The sequence below is a fragment of the Platichthys flesus genome, chromosome 4 (assembly GCF_949316205.1).
Source record: "Platichthys flesus chromosome 4, fPlaFle2.1, whole genome shotgun sequence".
NCBI lineage: Eukaryota > Metazoa > Chordata > Actinopteri > Pleuronectiformes > Pleuronectidae > Platichthys > Platichthys flesus.
The window spans coordinates 15,360,715-15,374,660 of record NC_084948.1 but is presented as its reverse complement, the minus strand read 5'-3'; the positions used below and the strand labels follow the sequence as shown (position 1 = coordinate 15,374,660).

At 41.3% G+C, this 13,946-nt stretch overlaps 1 protein-coding gene across 1 annotated transcript; it reads right to left on the bottom strand.

Moving 5' to 3' along the window:
* Positions 1-260: 260 nt before the first annotated feature.
* On the bottom strand, positions 261-9,594 carry daw1 (dynein assembly factor with WDR repeat domains 1). Its single transcript, XM_062386698.1, has 13 exons — positions 9,508-9,594; positions 8,814-8,886; positions 8,201-8,345; positions 7,491-7,549; positions 7,287-7,409; positions 7,062-7,161; positions 6,718-6,825; positions 5,574-5,680; positions 5,347-5,449; positions 4,460-4,574; positions 4,189-4,265; positions 1,537-1,699; positions 261-1,233 (listed from the first exon to the last, which is right to left on the bottom strand). The coding sequence occupies exons 1-13, from the start codon at positions 9,545-9,547 to the stop codon at positions 1,199-1,201; spliced, it is 1,248 nt and encodes a 415-aa protein (XP_062242682.1). The 5' UTR covers positions 9,548-9,594; the 3' UTR covers positions 261-1,198.
* Positions 9,595-13,946: the final 4,352 nt, after the last annotated feature.

Here is a 13,946-nt window from a genome sequence, read left to right as displayed (position 1 = left end):
TCAGTTCTGAGTGTGTTATCTTGTTCACGTTACTTGAGAACTGATTATTTTGGATAGCTGCACTGTAAATATTGTAGATTTGGAACTGCTGCACCTTGGAGTGGTGGACTGCTCTCTTTAGCTTTCACTATGTCCGACAGACAGAGTGAGGTTTGTAATGTCTAATTTGTATGTGAACTTGGTGTGTTTCTTTCTCAACTTAGTGGTACTCTCGTGTTACATCAGCAACAGGAACAAAAAAGAAGCACATGATTCAGCTGTAAACTCTGTCACGGTAGAACTGAATGTATTTATCTTTTGACATCAATAAATTTCTGTGATGTGAAATACAAGCCGCCTCGATTCTCACTCAACATTCAGCAGAAGGGAAATGAACACTGGTCAGTATCAGTATCACATTGTATTGCCAAGTTCTCACATTTGCAGTGCGACTGTAAAAAAAAAACTGACTTCCCAGAAACTAATTAATGGATCTTGATGAGAAAACTCTTTCACATTAACGGAACTGATATTTATCAGTGTGTGTAATTTGTTGATGCTTGGCCTGGGAGGAGGTTTGGGCTCGACTGCTTTTTGGGTTTCAGGTGAAATTCAACTTAGAAGCGACTGAGAACATTAATCATTGTGTTCCCTGAAATTACTGCTGAGTACAAGTCACAGAGAAATACAAGGCAGTGGGAACAAAAATATCAGATCACCTCTATCGGCTGAGAATGAGTTAATAAACGTGAAACATATACAAACCATATACCGTAGTGCCCATTTATTACTACAGTGAAAGCTTTTAATGCTGAAACATGTTGTATTGAACAGTAATTATATTTTATAACTATAAACTGAAACCAGACAACTCTCAGCCCCAAAATCGTGTCCCTCGCCCACAGATTCTGTATATTCACAAATAGAAACTGAGATTCTGAGGTCAGGTCAGTACAGCAGGGAACCAGCGAAGCAGCACACACACAGAATCAGTACAGCAGCAACATTAGCGAGACAATTATGGGATTTGAAATAACATTTTTCACCTCACACAAATGCTGTAAACAAGGCTGTTAGTGTAACCTCCTCATGGCTGCAGATGTTTCAGTTGCTAATGCACAATTAAGAATGAATTCACAGTGGGTCGTGCAGTTTAGGACGAGCTCAGGCTGTGTTAGTGTTTATGTCCGTCTGAGCCTCTGGTGGGTGAAGGGACCGATCAGTACCAGATCCGGCATGTGTTATCCTTACTGCCTGCAGGACAGCACAGACACAAACGGGTTGTTGCACAGAAGAGCACAATCAAATATGTGAATCAGAATTGCTTTGTTCACCAAATGTAAAATGTACACGAGAATTTGACTTCACAGAAAAATACATTAGGTTTAAGTTAATTTGGGATTAGAGGGAGAAATATAATAAAATGACAAAAAAAAGTGTATTCACTGCTTGTGGCTTCACTGTAGACGTCAGTTGAGGATGTGGGACTGTCATATAAGGCGGGTATAAATATAAAATATAAATGTGTGTGTGTGTGTGTGTGATGAGAGTGTATACCTGTAATGATGGTGTCGCCCTCGTAGTTGAAGACACAGGAGAAGATCTCGTCGGCGTGCCCCTCCAGGACTTGCAGGCAGACTCCAGACTGAGCGTCCCACAGACGAGCTGTCTTGTCGGAGCTGGCAGTTAGGACCCTGCTTCCCTGGGGGCTGAACCAGATCTGCCAGGACGGAGTCACAGACAGGAGAGACGGTTTGATTCGGAAGTGTGCTACACGGGCGAAGGAGGGAGCATGACAGGGAGCTGAGTACAAGATTGTGCCAGAAATGTTTTAAATGACAAAGGTAAGGGGGGGGAAGTTCATCACTTTTTCATCACGTCAGCAGCATGACTCCACCGAGGTCATTCAACTTGAAATGCTTAAGGAGGATTAAGGAAGCAGCACCACTGCATAGTTAGATGTTTTTTTTCCAGAAGAGTATTATGAAAATCCTGCCCGAAGCTGATTGTGTTAGAGCCAGGGCTTATTGTCCCCCTGAATGGTCTCATATCCCCACAGTGTGAGCTGAAGGAAAGGATGATTAAATGGCGCCGGCTCTAGATATCCATGAAAGTAAAGTATGTTTTTTATCATAACTCCAAACCAAGCACCAAGGAGCGTCTCCCCAGGCAAGTGAAAACTGACTGGGGGAGAAGCTGAAAAAGATGGAAGAGCGGAGAGCGACTAGATGAGTGGAAGCTGAGAGGAATGGAGAGAAAAAGAAATGGTTGGAGGAGAAAAGCATCACGGAAAAGATTCAAACTAACAACATTAACACTGGGCCCTTATTTCCCTTCACTACATGTCCAAACTAATTTCCTAAAAGTGGGTTTCCACACTTCTAAAATTACCAAGTGATGCTTCCTCAAAGTCGCCTGCAGACATGTTCAAACTGGCTGGTTACTGAATGTGTTGTTGATGAACACTGTGTATGGGCAACAACAAGCAGTTGTAGAGAAGAGAGTTTCTACTTTCATCTGACATAAATAGCATGCCATATTCCGACACTGACAGAAAAGCCTTTGAAAGGTTGAAACTGTGTTTGAAAGTTGAAATCTAAAAAACGATTCATCCCAAATCACCATAATATGTCAATCCCAAATAAGCCAGTACACAACATGTGATTGGACTGCACTTCTGCAGGGAGCAGACGATAAGTTAGCAGCAAAGGCCCCCGCCCTCAGGGATCACAACTTCTCTTCAGACCATCAGCTTCTGAGTGTCAGATCAGAGCTGCGGGGCAACGCTGGCAAACATCATGTGACCTATACGCTTTCAAGAGATGACACAATTATAAACCCTGTCAATGTGTTGGAGAAACTTTGTCAAAAGACCACTACGGTTTTGAGGAAGGAAAACTCAGATACAAAATAATGTTTGAAGCCTATGTAGCAATATTCAAGATCTCAAGTTCACAAAACCTTTTAATTTAAGTTTAGGAATATGGCAAGATATTAATCCCAGTTTTGTGATAAGTTAAAAGATTGAAATCTGTTTATCCAACCGGGAAGGTTTGGTCTATTGGTAACATTTTTGTACCAATTTTTTTGTAAATGTGCTCATGAAATGTGTTAATCATGCTAATGGAGCATCAACATTGGAAGGATTCCTGTCACTTGCAGGGATAAAGTATTTCAAAACAAAATGTCTGGTGAATTCCTGTCATCAAAAAATACCAGAATCCACAAAGTCGTGCATTTGAGTCTTTAGAATCAGACATTCCTTAAAAAATGCAGCAATTATATTTCCAGAATTTAAAACAGGATGAGGCCACGAAATGAAAGAAGAAGAGGAGCGACGTGATATAAAACAGGGCAGTTAAAGGGCAAGATGATAAAAGAGAGGGAGGGCCAATTAAAAATAAAAAACAAAGAACATGATAGATAAGAAGCCTGGAGGGGAGAAGGAGGGCTTTCTTGTGGAATCTTCCTCCATCCAGGTAATTGCTCACTGCCGGCCTGTGTGTGTGTGATGTGGTGCAGGACTCAGAGGAAGCTCCTCAACACCTCAGGAGCCACAACCTTTCAGGAAACACTCACTCAGGCTGACAAAGAAACCGGGCAAACAGCAGAAGGGTCAAATCTCTCCCATTCTGACCGCACTGATGCCAAAGTGTGTGTTTGTCTAACTTCTGGACAAACACACACATCCAGCGACGACTGATTCAGGATGCTACTTCTATGGAACTAAACTACGAACTAAAACTAAGAAAACAGCATATTACTTCAGAAATACTATATTTCTGAAATCTTTTAAGTTTATGGACCTAAGAGTCTCTAAGATCAGCAGGAGCTGGTCAGATAGAACCTATTCAAACGAAAGAGGGTGAGGTTAAGCTTCTATGCTTCCCGCTGCTAGAACCAGCTCCCAATGGATATTAAGAAGGAAAACATTACTATATTTTCACGTAATCACTAAATCCTGCAATTAAGTTGTATAATTTAAGCTTTCCTTAAAATATTCGTGCATATTTTCAAATATCTTTTATCTCTTTAAAGCCCATTGAATGACCTCTGTGTGTGATCAAGTGCTGTGCAAATAAAGTTGCCTTTGCTTGTCACTCTGCATTAAAACTGCTTTTTGGGGATGTGTGATAACAAGTGTTTGAATGGATGCAACATTTTCACGGGGGATGTGGATAAATAGCTGTTCTGGGAGCAGTGGTTTACCTTGGAGATCTCTCCGTCATGGCCCTCTAGAGTCACAAGACACTGATGTGTGGTCGCACTAAACACCCGCGCTGTACCTGACAGAGACGGGGACAGACAGGGTAGTTTAAAGTATATACACTGTACTTTAACATCTTAAAATGTTGGCTTTAGCACAGGGAAACGGCATATTGCGATCTGGAGGATTTATGGCTAAAGGAAAATATTGAAAATAGACCTCAGGCATGTGATCAAAACACAGAGAGAGTAAAAGGTTTTAAAATGATCTCACCATCAGCCGAGGCAGTAGCGATGAGGTGACCCCTCAAATCAAAACACACGTCCAGCACCTCTTCTTTATGTCCAACCAGGGTGGCCACACACTTGCCACTGCCTGCTTCCCACAACTGCAAGCACATATTCACATTATCCATATAACACATTACCATAAAACTGTAACACACAAACACACACACACAGAGACATGTGAACATGCACATCAATAGCCTTGTGAAATATGCTCGTGTGTAGCTGTAAGCTATCTCGGGTGGCTTTATTTAAACCATCTCCCCGGGAGGAATGCAGCGAGGTGGATAATTCCTTCTTGTGAGCATGACTCATCTTAGCATAATTAAGGAATTAGGATTGCATTTTTCCCCTTTAAATGAGCGGAGGCCTCAGAGACGGGAGGCTGCGAGAGATGGGAAGTGGAGTGGAGGAGAGTGAATATGAATGAGAAGAAGACTCAGCCACATCAAACACTAATCTATGGCAGTAGTTTCAAATGCTAATTATATGAACATTACTACGAGACTATTTCAGTGGGAAATAAATGTGTATTATGGGCTGGAAAGAGATTTTGTACAAAATATTCAATGAGCCAAAAACACACACAGGTGCAGATTTTGTTTGTAGTTGTAGTGTTGTAATCATGGGTGTGTTGTACAGTTAGATTGAATAGTATATATGTATAATAAACATGAATCATCCATAGATATTTGCATTTATGTAAGAAATGTAATTGTATTTTATTTCAGGTTGCCTTTTAAAGAAACTGGCTATAGGGACATAAAGGGGAAGTGTGCTTATACAGCTAACTCTGGCTCATTCACCGTATTTCATTTGTTTAATAAGCATTGTCTCTACCACATAAAGGAACAGATGAAAGAAATTGCTGACCTTGCAGGTTTTGTCCATGGAGCCTGTCACTATGAGGGAACAGTCCCAGTTAAACTGGACATTGCTGATTTCTCCACTGTGACCAGTCAATGTGTGAACGCGTCTGAGAGAGAACAGAGAGCAGCATCAAGTCAGTTGTGCACTCTTGTATGCCGAATCAATGCATGTGTTGCACGGTGTAGAAGGTGACATGTGCGAACAGGCCACACACAGTGATGACGCCTCACCTTCCTGAAGACACGTCCCATATGGCGACTGTGTGGTCAAAGGAGCCGGTGACCAGTTGATTTCCCACCGTGTCGAAGCACAAAGAGAGGACCTCTGCAGTGTGACCCTGGATGGAATCAAAGACAGAGCGTCATCCCTCATCGTCTCACTTCCTCTCTTCATCCGTCTCCCATTATGTGTGAAAATCACAACAAGGAAAGGTAAATGTGTTCATAAAAAAAAAGTGTCATCAGGACATGACATATCCCCCCCAACAGCCATAGAGGAGCAGATCATTTGGTGCTAAAGTCATAATATTTCTGAAAACCGAAGTTAATAAAAAAGCATCAGCAATATCACCAAATGCTACGTTTTAAAAATTGTTGTTGTAGATTTGTGCTCTGAAAGATAAATTATTACAGGCGGGCGGACGAATGGATTTAACATTTGAATCGGTATTTGGTGAATTAACTGAATTAATGTAGCTTTCCCAGTCCTTTTGAACATTCAAAAGGACTGGCGCTTTAAAGATCAAGTCACGCACACATTCATGCAGCGTTTGGGTATGAAGTACTTTTTCTATCGCACATCATTCAGGGGCTATGAGGGCCAATATGGGTTCAATGCGTAACCCAAGGACACTTGTAGAAGGGAGGAGCCAGGGAATCAAACTACCATCCTACTGGTTCACAGACAGACCTCTCTGCTGTCTGAACCACAGCCTCTTTATTATACAGAGTTTATCAGGACCAGGTATAAATAAATAGGATTCTGCGCGCCATTAACTGCTGTCAGTATGATTGATTGTTCATGGTGTGAAGTGCTAAAAGACGGAGCTGCAAAGAGAAACAGTTCCCACCGCCCAACCAGTCACACCACGGACCCACGTGCAGTCTGCACATGAAGAAGAATCCCTACTCCCCTCGGGTTCTTAGGGCCTTATTAAAAACATCCTCCATCAGGCCATGGGTGTTTGTTCTGTGTGAGGGAGTAAAAGACGCTGGCCATCAGCAGGAGCTGCAACACTCCCTTCAGCAATAATTACCCTGAGACGTCGATGAAAATTTAATAAGCGCATTATTAATTAATAGATGTGAGCGTTGATAGCAGAGAAGAGAGGGGGAGCAGTGTTTGGATATAGTAAGTGAAAAAAGAACAACTCACAGTCAGAGTAGCCACCTCCTCCCCAGTCTCCACATCCCACAGCTTGGCAGTGGCATCCATGCTGCCTGTGGCCACCAGTGTACTCTGGGGGTTGAATGCAAGGCACACCTACACAACACAAGACTCTCTTTTACACTTAATAGTGTTGGATCCTGCTACAAACCCAAACAATATTTACGTTACACACAAATGTTTATCAACGTAGTTTAAATGCTCAGTTGGCGCTGCAGGCTCAACTGAAGGCGCTCGGTCCCGTAGAGTCTGTGTGCAGGAGTAATGACTGACTATAAATAAACAGTGTTTGATTAATTTTCAAACATAGCTGACTGTTATAATATACGTACTATCTCAGCCGTGTGTCCTCGGAAGGTGTGAAAACATTTGCCCGTCTCAGAACACCACAGTTTGCAGGTCTTATCAAAGGAGCCGGTGGCGATCTTGTCTCTAAGTTCAATAGAGAGGAAAGAAGCTGTAAATTTAAAAATGTCACAACAGCATGTTTTCTGAATGTACAAATAGACAGAGAGAAATGCAGACGGTAGGAAAGTTTAGCAGAAACTGTTCATTACCCATAGGGGTTGTTGAAAGCAATCGCGTACACCACGTTCCTGTGACCCTGGAGTGTGTGCAGCTCTGTGCCCGATGCCGTGTCCCAAACCCTGCACGTCCTGTCATAGCTCCCTGTTATAAACCTGCACAGTGACACAGAGGCTTGAATCTTCAAAAGGAGCAAAGTGCATTGTGTCAGGACTTTGTGTGTTTGATAAACGTACCTTGATCCTGATTTGTCAAAAGCTACATTTGTCAGTGGCAGGATGTGTGCCTTAAGTTCCTGCAAAAAAGGAGACCACAGAAAGATTTGAAATATAACCTCAAAGGAAGCCTTTTTAAAATTTCTGATTCAACCATATAATATCCATGCATACGTGTTATTAATCTGAATTCAGTGTATTAATGTGAGGACCGCTCCCACAAGCAGTTGTTTTTATTTTTATTCCATAATGCACTAAAACATGTCTTCATTATCCTGCTTGTTGCCAACTGTTCGACTTAGTAGCCTAACCACTGCTGCTCTCTAGTGCGTCTTTGGAGAAGTGACTGCTGATCCATAACTCAAATAACTAAATAACAACAGATAAAACAAGCAGGTATAAAGAGCAAAAATCAGGAAGCTAATGTAATGCTGGGATTAGATGATAATGAATAAGATGTCATCATGCTAAAATAATTCAAATTCCTATGTGGAACTGAGTCAAACATATCAACTGTATTCATTTTAGAGTCCAAGATTTAGACAATCGATGATATGAAATATAGATGTGCTAAAAACATTCAGGAACCCATTGCGCTCTATGGATGAGGAATCGTCAACCTGTTTCTTTACTCAGTAAACAGCAGACAGGTGACAAATTAAAGGCAAAACCTGAAAACTGGGTCTAGATGACAGGTCAGTGTGTTGATTTGTTTATGGGACAGTGATGACCTTCGAGAAGCAGAACCTGTGGTGGCCCTGCTGACTCTGTTTCTGCTGCAGTCGAAGGATCAGCTCTTTGACCTGATCCGCCCGGGACTCTGTGATCAGAGCCTCTGACCGCCTGATCTCTTCCACCAGCTCATCTGGGTTTGTCCTGAGTGGTGGGGGAAGTCAAGCATTACCTATTATTCCACTTCTACGGGCTGCTATGGGCTGCTTATCATTAAAAATACATGCATAATCATAAACATACAAATGTTGGTTTAAGAAAGTTTAAAATATAGAAATGTAATCATAGGAAGCACTGTTACTTTTGTTCTTAACGTGAGGGACTAAAGCTGAATACAACTTGAAATAAAAATATCACATCAGGGACAACTGTACATTTGAATTACCACTAGTACAACTTACAGTATACTTTCACCCATGGAGCAGGTTGCAAAGGGCATCTGCTGATTTCAGTGTTTAATATCACAACAGTTCAATCATCATGAAACTGATAATGGATGGATCACATGCAAGTTTTTAAAATTATTTTCAAACTATTTCAGTAATAAAATGACAGCTGTTTACGAGATGGTTGCGTTAGCCACAGTGTTGTTATCATATGCAGCTCACGTACTCTGGAGTCAAATCCAGCAGGTCGATCGATTTAGTCCTCAAATCTCCCCCCTTCTCATATTCAAGGATTATACCTGATCATGGAGAGAAGCAGAGTGAAAGGCTGCTGGTGGAATACTATGGAAACCTTTAATGTAGTGTTAGCTTAAATAAACATATTCAACATCTTTAAACTGGTAAATAAATTAGACATAAGATAATTTCTTCATTTTTATATATAACCCATCAGCAAATCATGTTAATATTACATTAATAATTAACAAGGATATTCAATATTATAGTTAATGACAAGACTATGAGACATGTGACTGCGCACATACACACCTCTGAAATGAGTGATCGTTCTGCTGGTAGTCTGAATGTGAAGCCTGATTAAACTCACTTGTCTTGTCTCACAAACACTTCCTGAGCCAAAAAGTTGAAAATTGAGTTAAAAGTCAAGTTAAACTTTCATAAATATAAACCTTGACTATCACCAAAGACAGTGAACTGAGCGTGTCTAAGTTATGACTGTTCTATGGAGATAGAAGCAGCTGTAAAGACCAGAGGTAAACGATGCTAACGACTCCCATTACCGACACGAGAAAGCTAACGTTATGCTAAAGCTAAAGTTTCAAACTTTCCTCGCCGATTCGGAACAACAACTTAGTGTCTAACAAACAGGACAGAGTCACGTCCACACGTGTGTTGGTCACCTGGAGGGAAGAACCGCAGGAGAAACCGCTTCAGCTTCATTTCGTCTTCTGTGACGAAGCTGCTTCACCGTCATCAACACGGAGTTGCCATGGCGACGCAGCGGTCACCCGCAAGCACTCACCGCGCATGCGCAGTGAATCACGCACGGTTTTCACCATAGACATTTTATAACTTCTGCCTAAAGGACATTATGATGTGAGGACTCGTGAGGGACAATTACAGAGACTTACATTTTATGTTGAAATTCTCTTTTCATCAAAGCACGCAGAGTAATGTGTCTCTACCCTTTACACTTTTATTTAGGATTTAATTTCTGACTGTCTTACATATTAAGATATTTTAATTGTCTGTGTTGTCTCTCCCACTCATTTATCTATACGGCTGCACATGCCCTTTACTTGCAATACAGTAATTTGATCTGAGTATTGATCCATATTGTTTGTTAAATGGGAAATTGTTCAATAGCAATAAAAAATTGTATTTACATAGTACTTTTCTTGGGGACAGTACACAAGGTGATGTATGCTCCAAGTTTTAGTGTTTTTTCTAGTGGCTATTGTCAGTTAGTTTTACTTTGTGACTGGGAAAGTGAGAAACAGCATTTTTCTCTATAAAACTTTCATTGCAGTGGCTTAATGTATTGGAAGAGTTCGGGAAAACACTTTTTTAACCTGTGTTAAAAAGGTAATTGTTTTAGAATTAAACAATAAATGTTGCATCACTGCTTTGTATCTGTTACGGCTCCATATCATTGTTTCTCTTCACACTACGTATACTCATGTCTTTATTCTCAGGCTGAACTGGAATATTCCTGCCGAGGAACAGAAGGTTTCATTTCTCTCTGTTAAATTGTTTTCGTGTCCCGTCTGATTCCATCGATCACAGACCAAAGTCTTGTGCTGATAGCCAAACCAGGAAATAGTCTGATTTCATCCCATTTATGCCCCATGTTTCCCATACCAGGTCAAAGTCTGCGGCTCATAAACCAAGACTCAGACACGTGCAGATCATAAAGATTGTGTCTGCAAATTCCAGCTACTGATTAGTACTGAAGGCTTCATGAAAGCTCAATGCACAAAGGGATGATCCAGGTATTCAGACAGGACTGAAGCTGTGCTGTAGGAAATTAAAAGAGCAAATGCGTCCAAACTGAGGACATCTGGCTCATCATCTCCCCGTTGACCTGTCACTCTGGATTTGTTACTAACCACTGAGCGCTTCCTCTGACCATATGCAATAGAACCACACAGGAACATCCCTGGAGAAGAGGTCAGGATGACAGACTTACATCCTGAGTTCCATCTACTTACAGACTACAGCCTGAAGTCATCAATGATCTTTCCTATCGAGCTCCTACCTGAAACTAGATTCACACTGTCTTTATGCTGGTCTTCCCCTGTGGGAGACATTCTCTGTAAGGATCTACTTCTACGTAAGAATCCTCATCTTCATCTTTTTCCAGACTGAAAATAACAGAGGTGCCAGCCCCTCATTATGATACAGGGGCTTTTCCTCCTGAAACTCTGATCAATCTTATTGGAAACAGTAGAATAGCAACCATGGTTCTGATGCCACATTAAGTTTTAGTCAGAGCAGTGAAAGCTGCAGGGTTCACTATTCAGAAATGCACGTGTTGCTCCAAGTTAATTAAAAACCACAAAGGTATTTTATGAGATGCAATCCTGCTGTTCAAATGCACAATGCTGCTGCACTGTCTCATATTACACAAGCAGAACTTGTAAATATAGTTTTATTCAATACATTACCGATAAAGGGGGACTTTATCATAGTCTGTAATCTCTCTCAAACAGTTTTGTCCCATCATCAGGTCAAACTTTACAGTAGAGACCTCCACAGAGTAGGTCGTCTTTCCCTACAGTCACCACTTGATACAAGCAGTGCCCTGCTGGCTCAATACAAGGTACTGTACATTTGGAGCCGAAAACGGCCAGGTTCTTGTCCCCCTTGCAGAACTAGCGCATCCAAGTTTGAACAATACATAATGTAGTGTGATCTCTAATCAACAGGAGTGAACTGCTCCTACATCAGTGCTATTTCATTGTGAGCCTGGCTTCTCGTCTCCTCCTGGATGTCCAAGCCCTGGAGGAGCATGATCTTTAAGGGCAGGAAGGCTGCAGCTGTTCAGTGTTCAGCTGTGCACTCTCAGTCCCAGCAGGAGGGACCGCCGGAAGTACACAGGTCTGAGGAAGGAGCTGGCTCAGGGAAAAAGAAAATGGAGCATAGCAGCAGCCCTGGCTGGCACATCAGGGGAGCTGTGGCCACTGTGAGCCGTCTCCTTAGAGATTCACTCTTTAGGTGACACTTTGACTACAGATCTGAAAACACATTTAGCATATATTTGTCATGTACGATACGTCAAGGTATATGTTACTGTAGCAAATAAGCAAATGAGAGAATTATCCTTTTTTTATTTCATACCATATTCTAATACAATCATAATCTTTTTCATAATGACCATGCAGGCATATACCTATATATTATTGTATTGGGTTTTGGCTGGATATATACAAACCCTCAACTACACCCAGCTGATGTGGGAAGATGTCCAACCATCTACAACGGAGGCATGGCCACTGCAAGCTCTTATAGGAACAAGACTGGTTGTTCATTGGTCCTGGACTGTTTTAGTCTGATTCAGTACCTCCATGTATTTACAATAGTATTATTAACCAAATTATTAGCATTAATGCAGAATACACACAATGTTGAAGTAAAAAAAAAAGCTGAATAATGAAAGCACATTTATTCAAAACACAAGTAGCTCAACTCACTGAAGAACAGAAGGTTTGATAGAAGCAGGAGGTCCCTGGCGTTCACCACTAGGAGACCTTGAAACAGGAGTCCAATTAACAGAAAGAGGACGACACAGACCTATAAAAACTTCCATTAAAAAAAATAACCATATCATCCTGGGTTATATTGGACACCTGCTTAAATGGAAAATGTGTATCGATTTTGAAGAGGGGTAGCGGCACCATTGTCCCGTTGGCTTACGTTCAGCCCGGCTCAGCAAGAAGAAGAGTAATTGCTTCAATTAAGGAGATAGGATCAGAAGGTAATGGGTCGTCTGATTATTGCAGATTCCAGGAGTCGGGGGAAAGTGGTTCATCATAAATGGCTGATGTGGAGGCCAGCACAGGCATGAGGCTGCATGACGGTATAACCTCAAAAAAAAAAAAAAATTGTAGAGGCTTTTTCTCCCTTTATACCAGCGTCAAGGAAAGAAATGTTGTTGTTATGATTAATGAATGAATGAATCACAACAAGACAACACAGGCAGGGGTGATGTCCACTGGTATGACTAATGATTAATCACTTCACTTTTCTTTTCGACTGAGCCAGATGCTGCAGCAGCCGTCTGGGGCCAGCATGAAGGTGACCTGGGTCGATGTGCTCAGCTGAAGGGGCAGGGGCTGTCCTTCTGATGGCGCTCACCAGCTGGGACTGTGCATGCTATACTGGTTATATCTTATTCAAATCCTGCTATATACGTCTCATTGCCATTACATCCTTAATTAATTGTAGTAGTCCTCCAAACCAAATCATGAAGAGACTGAAATCATCTGTCTACCAGGTGAGCTTTTGGGTTTATGGAAACTGGATTCATGTCCTACTTGGCCCCTTTGCTGCACATCTCCACTCTCTCTCCATATTTCAAGCTTACGTTGTCCTATGTCAATAAAAGCAACAATTCCCCCCCCCCCCCCCCCGGCAAAAAAGGAGATTTTTCTGCAAAAAACATCTTTCCTACAAAACCTGGTTTTAGAGTTCCAACAACATATAATCTGCCAGTATTTTCCCTTTAATCTTTACATTAAATCAATCATGTTGTCCATACAACATAGGGAAATACCTGAAAGTGACACTGGCATTGCTAATTCCACACAGGGAAAAGCTAGAAAATACGTATTTGAGAGGCTGTTAACGGCAAATATTATGCATTATTATACAATTTTATCATTTTCTGACCAAGTAACTAATCACCAGATAATTTCAACTCTTTATTTTGGATTATCTGAATTATCTGTCAGTCATTGACAGGTCATATTTTAATCTCTTGTAACTGCCATGTCCTTTAAGTTTTAGATTATATCTGACCTGGTGTTTTGCAGCCCTCTCACTGCAGACCATCACTGCTGTTGATGAAGCTGCTCTGTGTCTGAACACTGTTGGTGCACTTCTATGCATTTCATGACTTCTATTCTGTTTGGGAAAAGCGCGGCTATTTGACAGCGAGATGAACCCATGCTGAATTAATTAATTAATTATGAATGTTTACAGCTTCAATTTCCCTATGGATGACGAACACCAAATGTGAGGACAGAGTGCCATCTGTTGGTCACCATCAACAGTTGCAGGTAGATAAGATGTACTGTATATGGATCCTTGGCATGGCTGAGATAAAAACATTGAGGAT